General features: G+C 46.0%; 1 protein-coding gene across 1 annotated transcript; it reads right to left on the reverse strand.

Annotated features, from left to right (window-relative positions):
• Positions 1-3,049: 3,049 nt before the first annotated feature.
• Positions 3,050-18,111, reverse strand: KNSTRN (kinetochore localized astrin (SPAG5) binding protein). Its single transcript, XM_045901751.3, has 9 exons — positions 17,811-18,111; positions 17,528-17,622; positions 14,806-14,935; positions 13,296-13,343; positions 11,832-11,937; positions 11,505-11,598; positions 9,537-9,598; positions 8,732-8,806; positions 3,050-8,019 (listed from the first exon to the last, which is right to left on the reverse strand). The coding sequence occupies exons 1-9, from the start codon at positions 18,017-18,019 to the stop codon at positions 7,888-7,890; spliced, it is 951 nt and encodes a 316-aa protein (XP_045757707.1). The 5' UTR covers positions 18,020-18,111; the 3' UTR covers positions 3,050-7,887.
• Positions 18,112-25,121: the final 7,010 nt, after the last annotated feature.

The following is a 25,121-nucleotide window of genomic DNA, read 5'->3' on the forward strand; positions in this document are numbered from 1 at the left end:
GCGTTAAAGTAGCAGCCTCTGGGGGCGCCTGGGTGGCTCAGTTGGTTAAGCGACTGCCTTCGGCTCAGGTCATGGTCCCGGAGTCCTGGGATCGAGTCCCACATCGGGCTCCCGGCTCAGCAGGGAGCCTGCTTCTCCCTCTGACCCTCTCCCCTCTCGTGCTGTTTCTCTCTCTCTCTCTCTCTCAAATAAATAAATAAATAAAATCTTAAAAAAAAAAAAAAGTAGCAGCCTCTGACTACAGAAGTCTATCTCTGCGGGAGAGGAAGTGTTAAAACAGTCTGGGGAAAAAGATGCCCAGTGCTTGGAAATAAATTGTTTTTTTGTTTTGTTTTGTTTTTTCTTTTAAATTTTATTTATTTGACAGAGACGAAGCGAGAGAAGGAACACAAGCAGGGGGAGTGGGAGAGGGAGAAGCAGGCTTCCCGCTGAGCAGGGAGCCCGATGCGGGGCTGGAGCCCAGGACGCTGGGATCACGACCCGAGCCGAAGGCAGACGCTTAACGACTGAGCCACCCAGGCGTCCCTGGAAATAAATTGTTAAAGCAAATCTGGGATATGTAAGATTGGGTAAGTGGCGCTGGCTCTGGTGTGCACACTGTTAGAAACCAGTAAAACTTGCTTTATCATGTAACAGGGTGTAGTGATTTTGGAGTTCTATGCGAAAGAGTTGCTGTCTTCCAAATTATTTAATGTACAAGAAGAACATCAGGACTTTTTAAAAACAGGGTTGGGGGGTGGTGTGAAGATATAGAAAAGGGAAAGTAGTGTGTTACGAGTATTAAAAAGAAAGCCACCGAGAGCGCCTGGGTGGCTCAGTTGGTTAAGCGACTGCCTTTGGCTCAGGTCATGATCCTGGAGTCCCGGGATCGAGTCCCACGTCGGGCTCCCTGCTAAGCAGGGAGTCTGCCTCTCTCTCTGACCCTCCCCCCTCTCATGCTCTCTATCTCATTCTCTCTCTCAAATAAATAAATAAAATTAAAAAAAGAAAGAAAGAAAGCCACCGAGCCATAGTGGAGCCACTTAAGGCTCGGAATCAGTAAACCAAGACTTAACTACCTAACTGTAGTTTTCACCGCCCCAGGAATGTAACCTCTAACCACTCGACATGGGAATTTCCTATCAGCACTGGGAAATTTATAGTACCCCCTTGTGTTCCCCTTAGGATAGACCTTACCTGAAACAATCCTTTGCCTATTTCCTTTTTCTATTCTTTTGCTACGTTTAAAAACCTTTCCTTTTCTGCACCTCGATGGAGCTCCTTTCTATTTGCTAGATGGGATGCTGCCGGAGTCATGAACTGTTTAATAAAGCCAATTAGATCTTTTAAAATGGACTCAGTTGAATTTTCTGTTTTTTAACCGGGAAAGAGGAGAGCCGATAAAATTAAGTCTCTAGCCCCCTTCGCTATTTTCCTCCTCCTTCGCATTGGCCCACCATTTCATTTCAGGTGTTAAGTGCCCTGGGTCCGGGGATGAAGTGCTGCATGAAATGAAAATGAAAATGGTACCACCAATATCACCCACAGCAAGGCTGTTAGGAGTGCCTAAAAAGGAAGCCATAGGCCCAAGGTGGAGTCACTTGCCCCCAGGACAGCAAATCAAAACTTATTTGCAGTTTCAGTTTCTCCCAGAGTAGAATTTTAAACCAATCAATTTGGAATTTTCTGGTCAGCACCAATTAGGTAATCTGTCACATGGGTCCTCTCATTCCCCCCCACCCCCACCAAATAAGTAATCCATACCTTCCCCCCTAAAGAAAGATGACCTTGCCTGGAACAAACTTTTCTTTCGCTAGTGACTTCCTTGCCCCATCTTCCTTCCTACAAAAACCTTATATTTCCAACAACTCCTTGCAGCTCCCCTCTACTTGCTAGGTGGGATGCTGCCTGATTCATGAATTGATTTAATAAAGCCAATTAGATCTTCAGGTTTACTCTGTTGAATTTTGTTTTTTAATGAGGAATAAAGGAGATAGCATACTTGGTGACAATGATTTCTGTTTCTTCTTAACAGCAACCCATTAGTCCAAGGTCTGAAACACAGCTAAGACAAAAGCCAGGCTTTGTGAGCTTGTCCAGACTGAAATGCTGTCACCCCACATATGATGAGTCTCCCCTAAGTGGAGAACAGGTTTCCCCTCCAAACCCCAAATAAAGGTTCTCCTTCTAGACCCCAAGCAGGGTCTTGGCCCCTACCTCACCCTGTTTTTGAGGGCCACAGCTCAACCAAAGGGGTAGAATGTCTCTCCCCAAGACTTCAGGCCACCAACACAGTGAGAGCCAAGATCCCAAACTCCAAGGAGGTAGTTAATAGTGTCCTCAGCTACTTTGAAAGTCAAAACAAAGACTGAAAACAGATTTGCCCACAGGCAAGTCATTGGTGACCTTAGTAAAAATTATTTTGGTAGAGTAATGAGAAAAAAGGCCAGATTAGCCATAGGTAAAATAAAATCATTTGAAAATATTTTGAATGGAAACATAATGCAAATATGACAAAGGAAAACCAGTGGGATGCAGCTATCTAGCCCTTAGAGATGTTAAAATGAAACAATAGATCCTGAATGGAGTCACTTTTTTTTTTTTAAAGATATTATTTATTTGACAGAGACACAGTGAGAGAGGGAACACAAGCAAGGGGAGAGGGAGAGGGAGAAGCAGGCTTCCCACAGAGCAGCGAGCCCTTTGTGGGGCTTGATGCAGGGCTTGATGTGGGGCTCGATGTGGGGCCTGATCCCAGGACTCTGGGACAATGATCTGAGCCGAAGGCAGATGCTTAACGACTGAGCCACCCAGGCGCCCCCTAAATGGAGTCACTTTTGCTAAGCCCCTTAATAGAGGGAAATTTATAGTTTTAAGGCATATACTGGCAAAAAGAAAAACTAAAATGAAATTATTCCTATTTTAAGAAAGCAGAAAAAGAACAGTAAATTAAAATCCCAAATATAGAGGGAAATGAATATGAATAGAAATTATGAACTAGAGAAGTACAATAGAGAAAAATCAACATAAAATTGATAAGCCACTAACAAGACTGATCAAAAAAAAAAAAAAGAAATTGCAAACTGCTCATACCAAGAATGAAAAAGAAGTCAGCCTTCAGGTCCTATAGATAGAAAAAAGACGGGGGAATTTTGAGCAATTTATGCCAATACATTTTACACTGATGAGATGGGCAAATCCATTTATATAAAGTTCAAGAAAAGACAATACCCATAGATGGTGATTTTCTGTCAGAATGGAGGGGGGCAGTACTTTACTGACATGTACATTTAAGGTTAGTATACTTCGTGACGCCTCAATACATTTTCTTCAAAAAGTAAAATATACATAACAATTTGCCATTTTAACCATATTTAAGCGTACAATTCGGTGGCTTAAGTATATGCACAGTGCTATGCCATTATCATCACCACTATCCATTTTCAGAATTTTGTCATCATGCCAAACAAACTGTGTACCCATCAAACCGTAATTCCCCTGCCCTTGCCCCTCCCAGCCCCTGGTAACCTCTATTCTACATTCTGTCTCTGTGAAGGAGAGTACCTCAGGTACTCAGGTACTTTAGGTATCTCATAGGACTGTTTTTGTCTTTAAGCCAGATTGAAAGCGGAAGAGGACAGACAGTGCAAACTCAGAAATTTGACTGTGGGAGCGCCTGGCTGGCTCAGTCAGTGGAGCATGTGACCTTGATCTGGGCAGTGTGAGTTTGAGCCCCACGTTGGGTGTAGAGATTACTTAAAGATAAAATCTTAGGGCGCCTGGGTGGCTCAGTTGGCTAAGCGACTGCCTTCAGCTCAGGTCATGATCCTGGAGTCCCGGGGTCGAGTCCCGCATCGGGCTCCCTCCTCGGCAGGGAGTCTGCTTCTCCCTCTGACCCTCCCCTCTCATGTGCTCTCTCTCATTCTCTCTCAAATAAATAAATAAAATCTTAAAAATAAATAAATAAATAAAATCTTAAAAAACGACAACAACAAAAGAGGGGCGCCCGGGTGGCTCAGTTGGTTAAGCATCTGACTCTTGATTTTCACTCAGGTCATGATCTCAGGGTCATGGGATTGTGCCCTGCCTCGGGCTCCGAGGGGAGGGGAGTCTGCTGGAGATTCTCACTCTCCCTCTGCCCCCCTAGCCCCCCTCAAATAAATCTTTAAAAAAGTAATCTTTTGAGCTTTTATAAGACATAAAAAAGGATAACACCATAAAAACTGTTCATTCTTGGGGTGCCTGGGTGGCTCAGCCAGTTAAGCAACTGCCTTCAGATCAGGTCGTGATCCTGGGGTCCTGGTATGGAACCCCAAGTTGGCTCCCTGCTCAATGGGGAGTTTGTTTCTCCCTCTTGCTCTGACCGTCCCCCCTTCCCCTGCCCGTGCTCTCATGCTCTGTCTCTCTAATGAATAAATAAAAAATCTTTAGGGCGCCTGGGTGGCTCAACTGGTTAAGCGACTGCCTTCGGCGCAGGCCATGATCCCGGAGTCCTGGGATCAAGCCCCACATTGGGCTCTTGGCTCAGTGGGGAGCCTGTTTCTCCCTCTGACCCTCTCCCCTCTCATGCTGTTTCTCTCTCGCTCGCTCTCTAATAAATAAAATCTTTAAAAAACAAACAAACCTGTTCATTTTCCGGAGCACTGTCTTCCTTGTGAAGAGCATGTTTCCCCAGACAGCTGTCCTAACTTGGGCCCTAATAAAACTCCTTACTTTTTTTAGCGGAGACGGTGTGAGGTGGTGGAGGCACAGATGGGGAAGGAGAGGGACAAGCAGATTACGCTGAGCACGCAGCCCAAGGCAAAACTTGATCCCACAACCCTGAGATCATGACCTTAGCTGGCAGCTTAACCTGCTGAGCCACCCAGGTGCCCCCCCTTACTTTTAGCGATTCTAGAAAGTTTGTTCATTTTGTGTGGACAATTCCACTAGCGAATAATTGTAGTTATTTAAAAATGAAATAAAAATATTTTTTCAAATACCTACTAAGTTGTTAGATCTGATCACTTAAAATAGAACTACTGATACTTCTTTGGGTGTCATAAATATTACTAGGACATTAACTAGGGGCATCTTGAACTGAGAATTTGGAAACCTCTGGCCTAGATGATAAAAATCCACACTTCTTAGCCTGGCATTCAAGGATCAAGACTCCTTTTTTTTTTTTTTTTTAAAGATTTTATTTATTTGACAGAGAGAGAAACAGCTAGAGAGGGAACACAAGCAGGGGGAGTGGGGGAGAGAGAAGCAGGCTTCCCGCTGAGCAGGGAGCCCGATGCAGGGCTCGATCCCAGCACCCTGGGATCATGACCCGAGCCGAAGGCAGACGCTTAACAACTGAGCCACCCAGGCGCCCCAAAGGATCAAGACTTCTACTAACACCAAGTACCTCCTGCCCCATTCTTCCCTGGCTCAAATCTTTCTCCAATATTTGCTTGTTGTTTGATCTTGGGTAAATCAACCTAACTAACATCACAGCTGTAAAAAGAGGTAATAGTGCTTACCTTGAGATGGTAATGAGGATTACCTGAGAAGTGCAGCAAGGAGTTATGTGTATCTGGCAGAGTATAAGTGCTCAATTAAGTGTCAGACATAATCCCCTCACCTTGAATCTCTGAACAAGCCCAGTTCCCCAACTCACTTCCCCAAGACTCATCTCAGCTCTCTATTCTTTCCTTCAGCAGTTCATGATTTTATTTTCCCCCTGGAGCTTCCAGTGGCACCCCCGCCTTCTTGGGTTTATCATTTGCTAGAGCAGTTCACAGACTCAGAGAAACCTTTTATTTACTAGGTGATCAGTTTACCACACAGGCTGTAACTCGGGAAGAGCCCGGCGGAAGAGATGCAGAGGGCAAGGTGTGGGGAAAGGACGTGGGGCTACCATGACCTGAGCTTGCTCCTCTCCCCAAACCTCCACGGGCTCACCGCCCTGCAAGGTCCTCCACTTTCCAGCTAGCCTCTCCAACTGTTACTCTTCCTTCACTCTCCGGTCTACGTCCTTCATCAAGCCCTCCGCAACCAAAGTAGCCCATAGTGAACTACTAGAGCGCACAGCTATGCCGCACAGCCCACAGTTAGTAAGGTGTTGCTGTTGGCGATTTCACTTATATGTCACCTGCACGTGTAAGTTTTACCGAAGAGATTGCAAGCATCTTTGAGGTTAAGAATGCCATGCTACATTAAAGCTTCCTAGAGCATCTGGCGAAGTGGAGGGCACAGGTCACTATTTGCTGAGTTTCTCTAACATGGGTTCGTCCAGCCTCCAGAACAGATGAAGAGCCCACACCTCCACACGTACAAAAGGCAGATGGAGCAACAGAGGTTGGAGGAATCAAGAGAAAAGGCAGAGGGGCACCAGTGCCGGCTGGTGCTACAGAGAACCGTGAGGGGAAGGCCCCTCGGGAGCCCAGGCCACCAGCCACCAGGGTTTCGGCACTGGGCGAGAGGAGTCACAGGCATTGAGAGTTACATTCCCAGGTGTTAACTAGGGAGGCCTGACAAGGAGGTGAGGATCCCACAGCTGAGTTCTCCCCCTCTCCTGCCAAGAAGGAAGTGGGGGGGGGGCAGAAATGCCAATTACAAATTCATTTGGGTAAATAATCTTTTAAAGTATAAACATGCTGAAAATGGGTAGAAGAAAATATTCAGCTCTTCTCACGGGTGAGAGTTATGTAACTGGGTTTACCCCCTCCTAATTTTTGGGACATAACCAACTGTGTGAGTATCTGTGTGGAAGGCAAAGAGACAGCCCTGAAAGTTAGGGTGGGGGTGTTCCTTGGCCTGACTGGGTGGTATCAAGAGGGGAGGGGGGAGGTTGGTGAAGAAATTGGGAGATGCAGAAAAACATGGAAGAGAGCCAGAGCCAAAGCCTGCCTAGATCAACTAAGAAATGAAATAGAGCTGTGCCTTTGGTAAACCCGGGGGGAAGCCTACCACTGACCTCGGCTACCTAGGGAGCCACAGGGCCAGGCCTAGGATTGGCTGTGCAAAGAGCAGTAGATAAGCAGGCTCAGGAATACAGGCAGGGCACAGGCAGCCAGTGATACACAGCTGGGGGTGGAGTCAGGCACCCACCGCCACAAACAGGGGACACCCTCAGAAGACCAGCTACCGCTCCTGGAACACAGCAGGGCTAGCCACAGAGCACTGAAGTGGAAGACAAATATTCTGGGTTACATTGGAGTCTTGAACTTGTTCACTGAATTAGGTCAAGAGTATTCGGTGGACGTACTTCAGTTAAAAGGTTTCTTTTCATTTCTCAGTGTTATAGCCTGGATAGTCACAGAAATATTTATTTTAAAAGTAGCACTTAGTAAAAAATAAAAGAAGTGATTTAGACTAAAAGCTCCAAGGTGTACTATTTCAGGTAGGTGTTATTGCTATCTATACCCTCACCCCATTTATTAAGCCATTTCAATAACTTCACGTTCATTAACTTACAATGAGGTCTAGAGCCCAACCAGGATGAGAGGAATGTGTTCCAAGTTAGAAGGGGACAGGATCACTTCCCACTGATGTCTCCCATGGAACCTCTGCACTCCAAATGCATAATTAAGGTTTTCTTCCTACACATCTGAATGTGACCTTTGGGATCCTCTGGCTGTGGCTGGTTTGGTCTCCTGATTCTAATGGCCTGCTGCTTTGTTGCCTAGCAGGTCGATCAAGCTTTTGCACCTCCCCCCCTTGTCAGCCTCGATTATGTGTGTGTGAGGTTCGGGGGAACCCACCAGTCTGAGGGTGGCGTTCGCTTGCCTGAAGGAGGAAGCGCCATTCTAGCATAGACTGTCCTTAATCCTACTGCAGCAAATGTCTCCATTCTGGGGATGGTGAGTCCTAGAAGGTCTTGGCCAAGAAGCAGATGTCCTGAGTGGCTTCCCCTGTGGGAGCCATCTGGTTACTTGCTTTTTATCACATTTCTAATAGCTGCTCCATTTCCTCCAGGGCTGCTGTAAAATCATTTACTTGACTGTTACATAAAGTCTGCTGTTCTAGGAACCGGGCCCTCTCTTCTTCTTTCATCTTCAACTTGACTTTTAAGGCCTGCGTGGAAAGACATTCAAAAAGAAAGAAATGAACACGTACAAAACTTTGATTCACATGAAAGGCAATGCCATCTCAGGACATTATGCTTCTCTTCCCTTGAGGAAGACCACTGGAATACTGACACGTGATATTTTATCTTAGATCCGTGTATCTGTGCTGGTTTTAGGAATGGTTTCTCTCTACTACAGACTCTTATCTCTAAACTGGAGCCTTGAAATCCTCTAGGATTCAGTGTACTGTCCCCTGATTCTTCCAAGCAATCCGAAGCAGTCCAGACTCAAGAATCCAGGTTTCTTATTACAGTTTCCTCGAGATATCAAGTTTCCAAAGCATAGCTGTCACACCTCTTACATTGAACAACCTAGTGTTTTGCACATTGCCTCAAACCCTGTAGATGTGAACACTTCTGAGTCTTTGGAATAGAACATCAGTTGAAAAAAAATGGTGAAATCAAGCGGTCTTGCAATTTAGTGAATAGTAATGCATCAATGTTGGTTTTTTAATTTTGACAAATATACTATGATAATCTATGATGTTCATATTAAGGGCACTAAATTCCCTGTATTTATCTTTGCAACTTTCCTATAAATCTATTATTACAAAGCAGTTTATTAAAAAGAAATAAATTGATAAATAAGAAAGAGTCCTCCAGAGCCCCACCCACTGTGGCAGGAAATGGTAATCCTGCTGCATGGTGCCTGCCTCTCACCTGTAACTCCTCCATCTGCTTTTTGGCCGTTTCGTTAAAGAACTTCAGCTCATCTTGCAAAGTTTCTAACAGCAACTAAGAGGAAAGTACAATGTAGTAACAAATCTTTACTGATATGTGAAAACTTTCTTCATATAAACTAATCTCTTCATATAAAATGAAAGTTGATTAGTTGATTGCTAACAACCCTTCCATTCATTCAGGCATTTACTGAGCATCCCCCATGGGCCAGGCCCTCTCCTGGGCACCCCTGGAGGAACACAGTCCACAGGATGGATAGATCACCCCACTTCCATGTGCTCTACATTACACTGGCAATGTGGACAAAACAGAGTAGCCATCAGAGGTGACTACTAGCCTGGGGGTGGAGGAAGGCTTCCACAGCTAGCATTCTAGGATTCTAAGATGACAACTTCCGGGGAAGAGGGTATAGAAGCTCAAAGACTTAATCCCAAACAACTACCTTCCTACTTTGGGGAGGGAACCAAAGAGAAGCCAAATTTAATTCAGGCTGGACCTTTCTTTCATACAGTTCTCGGTAAACAGACAAGGGGAGAAATATGGTCAAGCGGAGAATAGAGAAACCAGAAAGTTCTCTATACAGGTCCATTGTAACATGTGCCTTAAAGTAGCATATTTTCAACTCCGACTCACTCACATCTGTAAGCACAAAGTTGCCTTCCAAGTAAAATATGCTATTTTGAGTACACATCCACTGTTCTCTTCCACTATCATGGAAAACAAAGGCGGCTTCCTGGGGTTTGCTGAGCACTTGGCCCTCACCCACTCACACCCATGCCCTCACCATAGAGTCCGTGTGATCTGTGGCGGATTCCCGCTGTGATGCCAGGGTCTCACTGCCTAAAACTGACACAAATGACAAAGTCAGCCTTGCTTAGGGAACTGCACCTAAAACAAAAACTAAAAACCCCTCCACAGACAGGAATATTCATGAGGGAAACTTCTCGAAGAGCCTGGTCCCTGAGTTTCTCCTGAGTTTTCACCTTGGCAGGGCCACCCACACCTAGCCTCAGAGCTTTATTTTACCTCCCTCCTCTCTAGCTTTAGATATGGTTAAAAGTTCATTCTGCTTTCTCTTCAGCTTAGCAGAAAATTTGTCCAAAGGAAATGTATTGGTTGGATTTTTTTGTTTTGTTTATAATACAAAAAATTATTTTTATTTTTATTTTTTTTTTAAAGATTTATTTATTTATTTGAGAGAGCGAGAATGAGAGAGAGAGTACATGAGAGGGGGGAGGGTTAGAGGGAGAAGCAGACTCCCTGCCGAGCAGGGAGCCTGATGCGGGACTCGATCCCGGGACTCCAGGATCATGACCTGAGCCGAAGGCAGTCGCTTAACCAACTGAGCCACCCAGGTGCCCCCCAAAATTATTTTTATTTGAAAAAAAATTTTTTAAAGATTGTTTATTTTTTTTTATTTATTTATTTTTTTAAAGATTTTATTTCTTTATTTGACAGAGAGACACAGCAAGAGAGGGAACATAAGCAGGGGGAATGGGAGAGGGAGAAGCAGGCTTCCTGTGGAGCAGGGAGCCCAATGTGGGGCTCGATCCCAGCACCCTGGGATCATAACCTGAGCCGAAGGCAGACGCTTAACGACTGAGCCACCCAGGTGCCCAAGATTTGTTTATTTTAGAGAGGAGAGCGAGCACGCGTGAGTGTGGAGTGAGGTGAGGGGCAGGGGGAGAGGGAGAGAGAGAGAATCTCAAGCCAACTCCCCACTGAGCACAGAGCCTGACAGAGGACTGGATCCCATGACCGTGAGATCATGACCTGAGCCAAAATCAAGAGTCTGACGCTTAACTGACTGAACCACCCAGGTGCCCCACAAAAAACTATTTTTTAAAGCTTTTTGGGCTTAAAAGTTATTATTTTTGGTAAAAGTAGTACATGTGCATTATAAATTAAAATCATACAAAAACATATATGGTGACTATAAAGAATATATCCTAAAATGCACAGGTTAATCAGCAGCATTCAGAGTCAGTGTTCCCGAATTCAAAGAAGCCTGGGCTCCTTCACTGGGTATTCTCAGGCTCCTCAACTCAGTCTGAAGCTCTTGTACAGTCTTTGGGCAATACCTTCTTTTACTCCCCTCCTTGCTACAGACTCTGCTCTCTAGGGACAGGGTCAGAACAGAAATCACATTTAACCATTGAGATTCTGCTGATGAGCCGGGTTTAGGAGCCCTTGAAACAGTATCACCTCGGTCTTTTCCCACCTGGGAAAGTTTGTTATTTGCCTTAAAAGAAATAAAATACTTCTGGTCTATTTGCAAGGTCATAATTGTTGGTACCAAATGAATGGCATAAAAGTGTTCGGATAGGAGATAATCCTCTCTCCACAACCATCTGAAATTCTGTTGGTTAAAGTCAACACCACAAGGGAACACAGAAAAGCTCCTCCAGGGCACGTGGCTGGCTCAGTCGGTAGAGCATGTGACTCTTGATCTCGGGGTTGTGAGTTCGAGCCCCATGTTGGGTGTAGAGATTACTTAAAAATAAAAAAATCTTGAAAAAGAAAGGAAGGAAGGAAGGAAGGAAGGGAGGGAGGAAGGAAGGGAGGGAGGGAGAGAGAGAGAGAGAAAGAAAGAAAGAAAGGATCCTCCCAATCTTTATTGCTTTGCTAAGCAACCCCACACTGAATGGGCTGGCTGATGCTATGCTGGACTCTTGACACACAGTCCACAATCCCCCCCACGAAGGGGCACGTGCACGGACTCCTCTGAAGGCAACCATGTACTGTCTCTTACCTGGGTTGAGGCCCTTGCTCTCCAAAACTGCCAAGCAGTTGTCTTGGAACTTCTCCAGCAGCTCCACCTTTTGGGTCAGGTCCTTCAGTTCTCCCTATGGAGGTGCCATGACACAGATCAGGCCCGTTCCCCTGTGTGGATGTGGGGGGGGGGGCGGGGGGTCTCTCTCGTCCCTGCTCTAATGGTACCACAAGCACAAGCCTGATGTCTTCTCTTCCTCACCTCAGGCCCCCGGGCATTACAAGCTTCTCCTCCCCCAGGGACCATCCCTTAGGAGTCCACACATTGCCTAGTGCAGTGACGACAGAGGTCTGGTGGGTCTCCTACCTGAGTTTCAGTCAACTTCTGGTGCAGCTGCTTGTTGATGGCCTCTAAGAGCTGGTTCTTATCCTTGAGCTCTTCCTCTGATTTCTGCTTACTCAGCGGTTTGTAACTGTAATGATAATTGGTGCTCAGCTGAAGAGGTGGAGGTGTTAAGAAAACGGGCTATAGAGTCATATGAACAGGGGTTCAAATCTTGGGGTCATTACATAGTGGTATATGATGCTCAGTAAGTTACATAACCTCTTTGGGGCTTTGTTTCCTCATTTCTAGAATTAGGATAATACCCACATCTCATAATATAATTATTGTGAAAAATAAAGGGAGAGAATACATGTAGAATTCTTGGCCCAGCTACTGACACATAGTAAATACTTAACAGCCATTATCATCACTTCTTTTCAGTGGCCTCAGAGTCCTTCTTGAATAGTATTTTATCTTCAGAACTTTTTTTTAAGATTTTATTTATTTATTTGACAGAGAGAGAGACAGCGAGAGAGGGAACACAAGCAGGGGGAGTGGGAGAGGGAGAAGCAGGCTTCCCGCTGAGCAGGGAGCCCGATGCGGGGCTCGATCCCAGGACCCTGGGATCACGACCTGAGCCAAAGGCAGATGCTTAACGACTGAGCCACCCAGGCGCCCCAGAACTTTTTTTTTTTAATTTTTATTTTTTAAGTCATCTCTACACCCAAAGTGGGTCTCGAACTTGCAGCCCCGAGATTAAGAGCTGCATGCTTGGGGCGTCTGGGTGGCTCAGTCAGTTAAGTGTCTGACTCCTGATTTCCGCTCAGAGTCATGAGATCAAGCCCCATGTTGGGGTTCCACACTCAGTGGGGAGTCTGCTTGAGTCTCTCTCCCTCTCCTTGTGCCCCTCCCCAGCTTGCACACATTCTCTCTAAAATAAATAAATAAATAAATCAAAGAAAAAAAAAAGAGTTGCATGCTCTACCAACTGGGCCAGCCAGGGCCCCTATCTTCAGAACTTCTAACACATGCCCAAATAATAGACTTGGAATTAGGACCTATTTCTATAAACTTTCCAGTTTGTATTATTTCTGTCTTCAGAAGCAAAACATCCAAGCCAGCCTCTAACAGAGAGATGGATCCTTCCCCAGGATTTCTACCACCACCATCTCGAAGTCATTAACCACACGCAGTGCCTCCTATCCTGAAGGCTCACCCTCCTATCGATGGGCTATAGCTGGGTTTGATTTCCAATCAGCAGTGGGCCTGGCATGGAGCCCAGAAAGCTCTTGTCTGGTTCTCAAGATGGGAGCATTGCAGATCCTTGCCCTGCCAGTGGTTCTCAAACCAGGCTGTGCCTCACCCCTGGAAATTCCACTCAGATTTCTGGGGTGGCACCCAGGCTGTCAGACACTAAACAAACCCACGAGTGATTATGAGGCACAACCAGGACTGAGATCCACCACCTTAAAATGGTGGCCAACTTTCGCTTACCCTGATGCTCACCTCTTTCTGATGTTCTTCCTCATGGCAGCATCTGCAGCTTTTACCTGCCTAGAGAAGCAAAAACAAAGAAATCAGGATGTTCGCTCGTCTTATTGTGGTGATCATTTTGCACTATATACAAATAGCTAAGCATTATGTTGTACACCTGAAACTAATATAACATTGTGTGTTAATAGACCTCAGTTAAAAAAACAACAACAAAGAAATCAGAGACCGGTAGCATTGCTGTTCTGTGTGTTGTGAACAAGGCAGAACAAAGAGCCTAGTTTTCTGGGGCGCCTGGGTGGCTCAGTCATTAAGCGTCTGCCTTCAGCTCAGGTCATGATCCCGGAGTCCCGGGATCGAGCACCGCATTGGGCTCCCTGCTCGGCGGGAGGCCCGCTTCTCCCTCTCCCACTCCCCCTGCTTGGGTTCCCTCTCTCGCTGTGTCTCTCTCTGTCAAATAAATAAATAAAATCTTTAAAAATATATATGTGTATTTAAAAAAAAAAGAGCCTGGTTTTCTGAGGAAAAAACCAGAGACTACATACAATGCAAACAGCTTCAGAAGCTCTGAGGGCCCATGCACTTTTGTTTCAGCCTAGACTATTGGAAAAGGCTTATGAATAGGGAATGGGCTCCTCTCCTGACCCACCTCAGTATTCCGACAGACCTGCGGCTGCTCAAAATGGTGTGGCTACCTCATGTCAAGCTGGCTTCTGTGGGAACTGAGCACAGGGAAACACACACACACCACCCTGGGCGGGACTATGCTCAGACCAGCACCTCGGCTAACAATCAGCCCCACCCACTCTGACCACCACCTGGGGCGGTGTTTGGCCTGGTACTGCTGTTTGCACACTCGGAGCAAGTGGTGAGAGAACAAAGTACCTCTTAACCTAACCCTTGCTGGGCCTCTTCAGAACTGCTCAACACAGAATCTTGATCCTGAGCAATTTCTAGCAAGATGTTCTCATCGGCGTATTGCATGGAGCACTGGGTGTTATACGCAAACAATCATGGAACACTACATCAAAAACTAATGATGTAATGTATGGTGATTAGCATAATAAAATAAAAATTAAAAAAAAGGGCGCCTGGGTGGCTCAGTTGGTTAAGCAACTGCCTTCGGCTCAGGTCATGATCCTGGAGTCCCTGGATCGAGTCCCACATCGGGCTCCTTGCTCGGCAGGGAGTCTGCTTCTCCCTCTGACCCTCCCCACTCTCATGTACTCTCTCTCATTCTCGCTCTCTCAAATAAATAAATAAAATCCTGGGCGCCTGGGTGGCTCAGTTGGTTAAGCGACTGCCTTCAGCTCAGGTCATGATCCCAGGGTCTTGGGATCGAGTCCCGCATCGGGCTCCCTGCTCTGCGGGGAGCCTGCTTCTCCCTCTCCCACTCCCCCTGCTTGTGTTCCCTCTCTCGCTGTGTCTCTCTCTGTCAAATAAATAAATAAAATCTTAAAAAAAAAAAAAAAAAAAATTAAAAAAAAAAGATGTTCTCATCGGATACCAATGATCGGACTCTCACCTATTCTCTCGTCTCGGTTTGGTGATTTTTGTAACATCATTCTCTGAACCTCCTGAATGAAGTCTGGAAACATCCGCTTCTTTGGACTTAACGGGTAATAGGCTCTTAGAAGTGGCTCGAGTTTGTGTGTCTGCAAAGGAAGACAAGCGGGTGAAACCTCAAGCATTGTGACCCAACAGCTGCAACTCTGTAACAGCTCTGTTCCAGGTTGTCAGAGCCCTGTATTTTTTTTTTTTAATATTTTATTTATTTATTTATTTGACAGAGAGAGACAGTGAGAGAGGGAATACAAGAAGGGGGAGTGGGAGAGGGAGAAGCAGGCTTCCCACTGAGCAGGGAGCCCGATGCGGGGTTTTATCCCAGGACCCTGGGATCATGACCTGAGCCGAAGGCAGACGCTTAACGACTGAGCCACCCAGGCGTCCCCAGAGCCCTGTATTTTCATTCTGGACCATCTCAATTTGCAAAGATTAATTCAGAAGAATCCGACTTCTAGACTAATTGGGGATGGAAACCAAAATCCTTTGAAGGTGACAGTGCAATGTATTTGAGGATCGCCAAAAGCCTGATGATAGGGCAAACTGAACGGCCAGAGGGTACGGGTGTGAAAGTGGATGTTGATACAAGCGAAGAGCGAAATGACAGGTAGTGTGGTGGTCCGCAGGGCAGCCCACAGTTAGAGCCTTCCTCCAGGACCAGTGGAAGCCGACCACCTTGCAAAGCTCCTCTGCCCTCTGCCCGTTCTCCCAAGGCTAAGCTCAAACTGCTGCGAGGTTCTCTTTCAACCGTTGCATAGTTGTTGTTATCTCTTTATTAATTTTTATTTATTTTTTTAAAGTAGGCTCCATGCCCTACGTGGGGCTTGAACTCACAATCCTGAGCTCAAGAGTCACATGCTTTACCAAGTGAGCCAGCCAGGTGCCCCAGGTCTCTGTCTGAAGTAAAAGGTAACCTTAGGGGAACATATGTACCTCCTCTTTCAAGTATTAGTAAGTTATACACAGTAATACATCTACCCCCAGGTGAAAAGGTGTTAATAAATTTTGATCACAAAATTAACTCTCTTCATTGACTGGAATCAGTTCTTAATCTGCACCTGCTAGAGCCTAAGGACTGCATTGTAGGAAAAATTTAGCAGCACTTAACAAAGACTGTCTTCTTGAAATGAGAGACACAAGGCACCTGGGTGGCTCAGTCAGTTAAGCCCCGAGACAGGCTCTCTGCTCAGCAGGGGGTGTGCTTCTTCCCCCCTCCCTAAATAAATAAATAAAATCTTAAAAAAAAAAGAGATTTGCTAAGGAGGGGAATTGGATGGCTGGTCAAGGAAGGGAAAGAGACTTGTTCTTCACTGCATAATGTTTTCTAACTTTGGATTCTTTTTTACATGTATATGTTATGTAGGCAAAAAACCTAGAGATAGCCTTAAAATGTTAAACTATTGAGGTTATATATGATCATAAAGCTGGGACAGGAATAGAATGCTGAGATAAAAACTTCCAACTTGGCTGGGGAGAGCCAGTCACTCTCCACCCAAGGAGAGGGCACTGCTCTCCAAGGCAAAGGCAGTGCAAGGGGCGTGCACCTCCCCCCCCCAGCCCCAACTCCTAGGTCCTGCTGATGCCAGATTACCATTTAGGTGTTTTGAGGCCAGGTAAGACAAACAAAAAACCCCTTTAAGCCTTTGGAGAAAAGCCTGTTTACTTCACAGATCAATCCAGCTACTGCTCATCAACCAGCTGCACAGCGTCCCCTGAGAAGGAGTCTTAGATAGCTACTTCAAAATCTCCCACCACAGGTTCTGATTTTTGAAGCTTATTTTGTGCCCTGCTCTAGAAATTAGGCAACTTGACAACTGCAGAGCGTAGATGACTTTCAACCACAAGCCCAGTAACACGAAGCAAGATGGCAAAGCAATCAAAAATTGCTTTTAATCCTATTTCTTCTCCCAAGGTTATGGAAAACTCTGGCTGGGCCTGACCCCTCTCTCTCACTTCACCCAACAATTTATTGAGAACTTACTATATAAGAGAAACAGTGCAGAAACAAATGTGAATTAGACATAGTGTGAACTCTAGTGCCTCCCTCTAAGAATCACACTTCTCAAATGACTCTCCTCCCTTCTCCCTGACAACAAACCCAGTCCCTCCAGATATCCCAGATCTGGAAATCAAACTGGCAATTGTTTAAAAAGGGATTCCTGGGGCACCTGGGTGGCTCAGTCTGTTAAGTGTCTGCCTTCAGCTCAGGTCATGATGATCCCAGGGTCCTGGGATACAGTCCCACATCGGGCTCCCTGCTCAATGGAGAGCCTGCTTCTCCCTCTCCCTCTGCACCTCCCCCTGCTTGTGCTCTCTCTCTCTTTCTCTCTCCCTGTCAAATAAGTAAATAAATAAAATCTAAAAGAAAGGGGGGGGGGGAATTCCTAGCTTAAGGAAATAATACTGTGAAACAATAAGCAACTTAAATCTAATTAGTGAATGCAGCATGATTAGGTTTGGGAAGAGGAATGGGGGAGGGCAGGTCTAAAATCCTACCACAGGGCCCTTGCCCCAACTCCCATCATAAACCTAGACAGCCCAGTTCTAGGCGAGGTAGCAGGTTGTCAGAGCCGATGAATTGCCCTTCCCCTGCCCGCGCCCCCCTTTCCTGGCCACTGATCTGTGCCCTCTTACTCCTCGGTCTGACCAGCCCCGCCGGTCCGTAGGGCTGTGTGGATACCTACCTGCCGGCAGGCCGCCGCTTTGCACAGCGGGGGGTTGCAGAGCGTATACTGTCTTAACCACGCTGGTCATCGTAACGAGGCGGCACGGCTGGGCCCTGGAAGGTGCAAGGTGAACGTTACCGTGACGGGTCTGGGGGCCCGTGTAGGTGGAGGGTCCCCGGAGAGCGCGACCGGGCCTGTCCCGGCCCGGGGAAGAAGTCTGGAGAAAGAAAATTCTCCATTCCCAGCCCCTCCCGCGCGCCCCCGACATCCAGCCCCGTCCCTCGCCCCGGGAGAGTCGAACCCAGGCTCCTGCAGCTCCTGCCCGCAGCCCTCGTTGCCCTGGTTCAAAGGAGGCTCCTCGGCAACTGCCGCACCAGCGACCGGGTATGCCGCCCGGCTTTCAAATGGAAACTTCCGGTGATTGGACGGGAGGGGGAGCGGTTCGCGCTCTGTAGGCGGCCATGTTGTACGGATAGCAGGGCTGTGGGCCACGCCTTTAGGGGCTGCCATGCTGTACGGCAGGTCAGAGCTGAGCCCAGTGCCTGAGCTTCTAGGCTTTGGGTGTCAGAGGCCCCAGGTATGGGCGGGGGAGGGGAGTGGTGCACTTTGCCTGCCTGAAAGGAGCTATGAGCCGCCAGCGTCGTATTTCGGGCTTGAGACACAAACGCGGTCATCGTTAGAGTCTGTCACAATCTTCTTTATTTGGTCCGTGATTGTTAGGGATTTTGCATGATGCCTGATTGGCAAGAGCATAAGAGTATTTGGATGGGTAGGGTGGAGAGTAGCAGGTGAGGTTTAAAAAGGATCTGTGGGCGGAAATACGACCTCACCTAGGACAAACGAGGGGCTTGGACTCACAACGGAGAGATCAGGAGTCCCATCCTCTACCAACTGAACCAGCCAGGTGCCCCCACACCCAGATTTTAAGCAGAGATTCAGAGTTACTCCTAGAGAACAGGGCAGGGTTCTCAAGCACTTAAGGCACTCATTCATTTTACTTAATAAATGTTTATTGAGCACCTGCTGTGTGCCAGACCATTCTTCTAAGAGGACAGATGGGGGCGGAGCAACAAACAAAGTCTGAACTGACTTTGGCTCTGCCCTCCTGGAGTTTACAATCTAGAAAATGGAAACAAAAAAATCACACAAACTTATTAGTTACATCTCAGTTAAGTGGGAAAAAAACTCAAATACATATTTGCCAACTGTAGTAAAACTATGAAGGAAAAGCACAATGTGCAATGAGAAGAAAATTGGGGAAACAGTTGAAATTGGATAGTGAGGGAAGACATCTAAGGTGATGTTTGATTAATGAAAGATGAATGGGAGTTCGGGGAGCCTGGGTGGCTCAGTCAGTTAAGTGTCTGCCTTCGGCTAAGGTCATGATCCCAGGGTCCTGGGATGGAGCCCCACGTGGGGCTCCCTGCTCAGTGGGAAGTCTGCTTCCATTTCCCTCTGCCCCTCCCCCCTGCTTGTGCCCTCTCTCGCTCTCTCTCAAATAAATAAAATCCTTAAAAAAAAAAAAAAAGGTGAGTGGGAGTTTTTCAGATGAACAATGGGGGAGAGAGGAAAAATGCAAAGTCCCAAAACTGGTATGACTAGCTGGGAATGAAAGATGGGAGGAGAGATGGGAGGAAAGTGATACGGATAAAGCTGCAGAAGTAAGTCAAATGGCAAGTTTTGCAGACCAGAGGTAAAGAGATTAAGATTTTATCTTAAGAGTAATGGGAAGTCATTGAAATACTAGAGCAGGAGAGTGTTACTCAATTTATATTTTAAAAAGCTCATTCTGACTACTTCATGAAGGATTGAAGGGGGGTAAGGGCAAAACTAGGGTGGTAGTTGGGAGGCTACTGTAATGATTCACATGAGAGATGTTGGCTTGGCCATGAGGGTGCTGGTAGTACTGAGAGTGTAGAGGCCGCTTTTAAGCAAACAGGCTAGAGTGATGGAATGCAGAAATAGCCTACAGCAACCACCTGGCTGAATACAGATGGACCCAACAGGTGACCCACCTCAAAATCTCCATAGATCCTAACTGACCAATGGGCTACTACAACTAGGCGCAGTTACCGAAAAAGGGAAGATTCCATATGTCAACATACCTCTTCACCTTCCCTCTTTAAAAACAGCCCCCACCCACTGTCTCGTGGCAGACAGGGTTGGACTGGATGTGGGAGGAGGGCAATGGGAGAAGGAAAATTTTTTTTTAAAGATTATTTTAAGATTTTTTAAAAAATTTATTTACTTGACAGAGAGAGAGAGAGCACAAGCGAGGACAAGCAGGGTGAGTGGCAGGGCGGGGATGGGAAGAGGCAGAGGGAGAAGCAGGCTCCCTGCTGAGCAGAGAGCCCAATGTAGGGCTCCATCCCAGGACCCTGGGATCATGACCTGAGCTGAAGGCAGATGCTTAACGGACTGAGCCACCCAGGTGCCCCTAAAAGATTATTTATTTTAGAGAGAGCACAAATGAGGGGAGGGGCAGAGGGAGAGAATCTCCAAGCAGACTCCCCACTGAGCATGGAGCCCAAAGCCAAAGTGGGGCTCAATCCCACAACCCCTGAGATCATGACTCCAGCTGAAACCCAGAGTTGAATGCTGAGCCACCCAGGTGCCCCGAGAAGGAACTCTTAAGGAGAATTCCCAGGCTTGAGTAACTGTGTGGGTAGAGTCACTATTTTATGTTGCTGGGAGATTCAGAGCTTAGTTTGGAACATGTTAAACTTGAAATGCCTCTCAGACATTCAAGTGGAGCCGTCAAGTAGACAGTTTGAAATACGGGCTTTGAGACCAGAGGAGAGTCTGGGTTGCAGATCTACTCTTGAGAGTCGGTGTATGGATGTATTTAAAAAAAAAGAAAAAAAAAAAAAAAGCTGAGATACTGGATGAGATCAGCAAGGGAAGAAGTGTACAGAGTGTACAGAGAGCCACGGATAGGGATGGCAGCTTTTAGAAGTTGCAGTGATAGGGTGCCAGCCAAGAAACCTGATAAAGAGGTGCCAGAGAGGTGAGAAGACAACAAACAAAGGGCGGTGCTTTAGAAGCCGAGGAGGAGGAAGTGGTAAACTGTGGAAGGAGGGAGTGGTAAACTATTGAAAATAACTGGTAAAGAAGTCATTGGCAAATATAGCAAAAGGAATTGTGGGCGAGAGGTAGGTCTGAGTGGAAGCCACACTGGAGTGGGTTAAAGAGTACATGAGAGATGAAGAAGCAGTGATGGCGGATGCAGACATTAGTAACTTTGTGGATGGAGTAGAGCAATTGGGCAGTAACTGTGGAGGTGGGTTGTGGGGGTCAAGGCGGGGTTTTCTCAAAGATGCAGCTGCTAGTGGATACATGTGCTCAGGGGAATGAGCCAGCTGAGGGGAAGAAAAGGATACTAAAGGGGGAGAGGGGATGATCAGAGGAGCAAAGTCATACACAGATGGGGAAGGAAGACGGACTCTGGAGTAGCATTTGCAAAATCTGCTCTTTTTTTGTTCACATACCTCTACCGATAATTAAGCAAAAACAAAAGCAGTGTGCCCTCTCATCCATTTTTACCTGATGCCTACCTTTCTTCATAATTTTAAGTATTTGTAAAGGACCAACTTTCCACCTATTATATATTGTGTACCTCTTTATTCATTTCTAAAATTCTTTTCTTTTCGTGTTTCATTTTGGACAATTTCTATTGCCATGTTTTCAAGTTCACCAATCTTTTTTTCTGCAGTGTCTAAACTCTTGTTAATTCCATCCAGTGGTTTTTCATCTCAGACAGTTGTTTTCATCTCTGCAAGTTCAATTTGTGTATTTTTAAAAATATCTTCCAAGTCTCTACTTAGCTATATGAACATATGGAATACAGCTATAATAATGTCTTTGCTAATTCTCACATCGGTGTCAGTTCTGGGTTGGTGTCAATTCGTTTTCCTCCTCACTATGGTTCATATTTTTCTGCTTATTTGCATGACAGGTAATTTTTTTATTAGACCTCAGACACTGTAAATTTTGAGTTTTTGCGTGCTGGTTATTTTTGTATTCCTGTAAGTATTCTTGAGGTTTGTTCTGAGATGCAGTTATATTACTTAGAAACAGTTTGATCCCTTCAGGTCTTGCTTTTAAAATTTATTAGATGGGATGAATAACTAGGGCTAATTAAAAAAAGAAAAAAACTGGGGCTAATGTGTCTCCACTGCTAAGGCAAGACCCTTCTGAGAACTCCAACCAATGCTTCATAAATTATGAAGTTTTCCAGTCTAGCTGATGGGAACAGACACTACTCCAGTCCTCTATGAATACTGGCTACTGTTCTAATCATTTTGGATGATTCTATCCTTAGTCTCAAGTAATTTCCTCACATTTATGTGATGAGTAGTGCTCTGCTGAGGGGTGGGGGGCTCTACAGATCTCCAGAATTCTCTCTCTACGTACCTTTTTTCTCACCAGCACTCTGTTCTGAGCACTTTAGTTTGGATTGCCACAAACTCTAGTTATCTCCTCAGCTCAGGGAGCCTGCATGGCCCTGCCTGGGTTCTCCCTCCCTGCAATATGTCCTGGAAACTCTCTCAAGCAATAAGCTGAGGCAATCATAGGGCTCACCTCATTTGTTTCTTGTCTCTCAGGGATCACTGTCCTTTGTTGTCTGATGTCCACCATCTTGAAAACTGTTATTTCACAGTTTTTATGTTTAGTTGATTGTTTCAGGAAGGAGGGCAAATCTGTTCCCTGCCGCTCCATCTTGTCTGAAAGGGGAAGTTGTATATGTACTCTAAATGTATTTTTGTTCAAACCATGGAGCTGCAGATTTAAATCATTCCACTTTTGGATAATGCCTACCATATATCCTATGTGCAAAGCTAGACCTCTGTACCTATCAGCCAAATCAGACTGGCTTTCTTTTTTTTAAAGATTTATTTATTTTAGAGAGAGAGAGACAGAGAGAGAGAGAGTAGGGGGAGGGGCAGAAGGAGTGGGAGAGAGGAAAAAATCTTAAGCAGACTGCCCACTGGCCATGGAGCCCTATGCGGGCCGATCCCATGACCCCGAGATCATGACCCCAGCAGAAATCAAGAGTCGGACGCTCAACTGACTGAACTACCCAGATGCCCCCAGACTGACTTTCTATCAGAAAAATCTGATACTGTCTTTCAGTCTAAACAAATGTGGTTAATATGCATCCTGTATCAACCTTTCACTCTTGAATTTAAGTTCTTAAATGAAGAAGGCACAGAACTGAATAACCACACAGAGGCCTCATAATGATTATAACTTTATCAAGGTCCTTCCAGGGCTTTTCAGCACAGAATGGCTTTGGACAACCAATCATTTACATATAGCACATAGTGGCTTTCTTTTGTTTCTCATCTTCCCATCGAACTAAGTTACAATTTCTTCTCTTAAGCATAAACACCTCCAGACCTTGAGTTATAGTTGTCCCTGGGATCAAGGGTGTGGGTGGAAAGGGTGAGGAATGCCTGTTTTTTCTATCCCCAAGCAAATGGAATCTTGATGGATGGGATGGGGTGTCAGAGAGCTTGTCATTGCCTACATGTATTATCAAAGGCTGAGATAAGGCCACCATGGAAGAAAAGATCAGAAACTCTCCAGATAAATGGGTGAAGGTTGTAAACCAATGAATCTTCTTTCCTGATACCTCTCGCCTGCCTCCCTGTCCTGTCATGCAATGGGAGAAGAATGGAATGAGTTAGACGGGGCCGAGGAAATTTAGCTTATAAATCTCTTGCGAGATGTCTGTTTCAGAATCAGGCTGAAGCTAGGCTATTGCCTAAATATCATGGTATCACTTATGCCTTGTGCCAGTAAAATCTAAGAGTGCTAGTCAAATCAGTCTCTATCATTGTCAACAAAGTGCCACAGCCATGGAAGGATGGATTTTCCCGTAGTAACAAAGTAGACCAAGTTACAGTTTAAAAACATACAGCACACTTATTCATACTCTGAGTGTGAGTTCAAGGATCTGTGGCACAAATAGGAGAAATGACCTTAAGTCCCAGATGGGTGTCAACGTAGTTCCATTTTAAAGTGTCTCAGTGTTAAGAAAACTTTTCTTGAATTTTTCAGAGCAAACACGAATGCTTTAGCCGGTTTTCCCCTGCCGCAGCATGCTTCTAAGCCATATACTCATTGTAACCACCGGTAATAATAATAAAGTGAATAGATCTGCTGAAACTCACAGGAAATTGGAAATGCTTTAAATCCTGCTTTCCAAAGTTGGGGCTGGAGAGGCAGGCTGGATTATCCATTCATGTGGGTTGCCTGCTGTTGGTATGGGCCACTCTAGCTGTGAGGTGATGTTTTAGATTACCACTGGGTTCTTCCAGTCTTTGGGCGCCAGTGTTATAAAGAACAAATCCAGTCAGTACCTCAGCTACTCTGGTTCATCTGCCTTCCTGTAGGGTTTTGTGGCTGTGGCCTGCAAGAATGGGACCCAGAAAGCTCTGAGTAGGATCCTCAGCTGTGCCCACTGCCCTGATGCCCACCCTACCCACCGCTCCGTATTCTGACATTTCAGTGGTTGTGTTCAGGCAAAGTTTTGAAGTTCCAGTCCCAGGCACCATGTCGCCCTTTGCAAGACACAAAAGAGGATGTGGAGGAGCGGGTTCTTTTGGTCCAGGTCCCTGCTGCCCCTCTACAATACAAGGCAGAAGAGCCTTGGTGAGCTGCTCAGAAGCAACTAAGACACTGGTCTCTCTTTTGAGTCAAGGCCAGACTTCTGCTCATGCTCAGGAGGAAGGGCTCACCTTGTCCTCCCTCTGGATGATTGTCCCAGATGAGGCCAGGGCTCTCAAGGCGTGGCTGTGTGATATGGAAGGGCATTGTCCATGGTGTAGAGAAGCCAAGACCCTGATGAGCAGCCCCAGGCCAGAGAGGTGGAATTCCACTTGGACATGAGGATAGAGTGGTCCCCACAGACCTCCGAGAGGATAGGTCTAGTCCCTGCCTCCTCTTCCAGGTGTCAGGGGTCAAAAGGGTTTGATTTTCTTATCTTGCAAAGGAGCCGATGTATCCTGTCATTCCCACCCATGGTCTTCTCTCTCTTCCACAACTCCTGTGTGTCATTTGGGTTTCTGCTCCACTTCTCATGGGCTACTTGCAGTGGGAGGTAGGTCTCAACAATATAGGAAAAAAACAAAACGAAAACACCTCTTGATTTGCCTCCAGCTCGATCACAGGCTGTCTGTCTGGCCCTAGAAGAATCCATCCCACTCTGTGATACTCATCTGTAAAACGGCCTGGATCAGTGGTTTTCATACCACATTCTGTGGAGCTGCCAGGAGCTGGAGGGGGCCCCGAGAGACACAGTAGAAAGGGAGGCTGAGCTGACTCTGTACACCCCCCACTCAGCACCCACCAGAGTAGCTGCTTTTTATCTGTTTTACATACTGTGTTTTCACACAAGGATTCTTTGAAAAAAGGATCCTGAGACTACAAAGTTTGAAAACTGATGGAATAAATGGTCATTAAGGTCCCTTCCAGTCTGAGATACTTGGACTTCTGAAGCCCAGCTCAAGTTGTCTCCCCTCTGGGAAGCCTTCCTGGTTACCTGATCTTGGGTACTTGACCTCTAGCAGTATGAATGGTGACAGTCGTGGCGCCATCAGTGACCCAT

Source organism: Mirounga angustirostris, unplaced genomic scaffold, assembly GCF_029215605.1.
Source record: "Mirounga angustirostris isolate CCGP_5_RB_7025 unplaced genomic scaffold, mMirAng1.0.hap1 SCAF_9, whole genome shotgun sequence".
Classification (NCBI taxonomy): domain Eukaryota; kingdom Metazoa; phylum Chordata; class Mammalia; order Carnivora; family Phocidae; genus Mirounga; species Mirounga angustirostris.

Bases quoted from the DNA above. Each gene is read 5' to 3' on its own strand.
- KNSTRN (XM_045901751.3), bottom strand. From the start codon at position 18,019: ATGGCAGCCCCTAAAGGCGTGGCCCACAGCCCTGCTATCCGTACAACA. The intron at 17,623-17,810 runs GTTCGACTCTCC...TGCACCTTCCAG, and splicing joins CAGGAGCTGCAGGAGCCTGG to GGCCCAGCCGTGCCGCCTCG. The intron at 11,599-11,831 runs GTAGGAGACCCA...GCACCTCCATAG, and splicing joins AGAAGTTGACTGAAACTCAG to GGAGAACTGAAGGACCTGAC.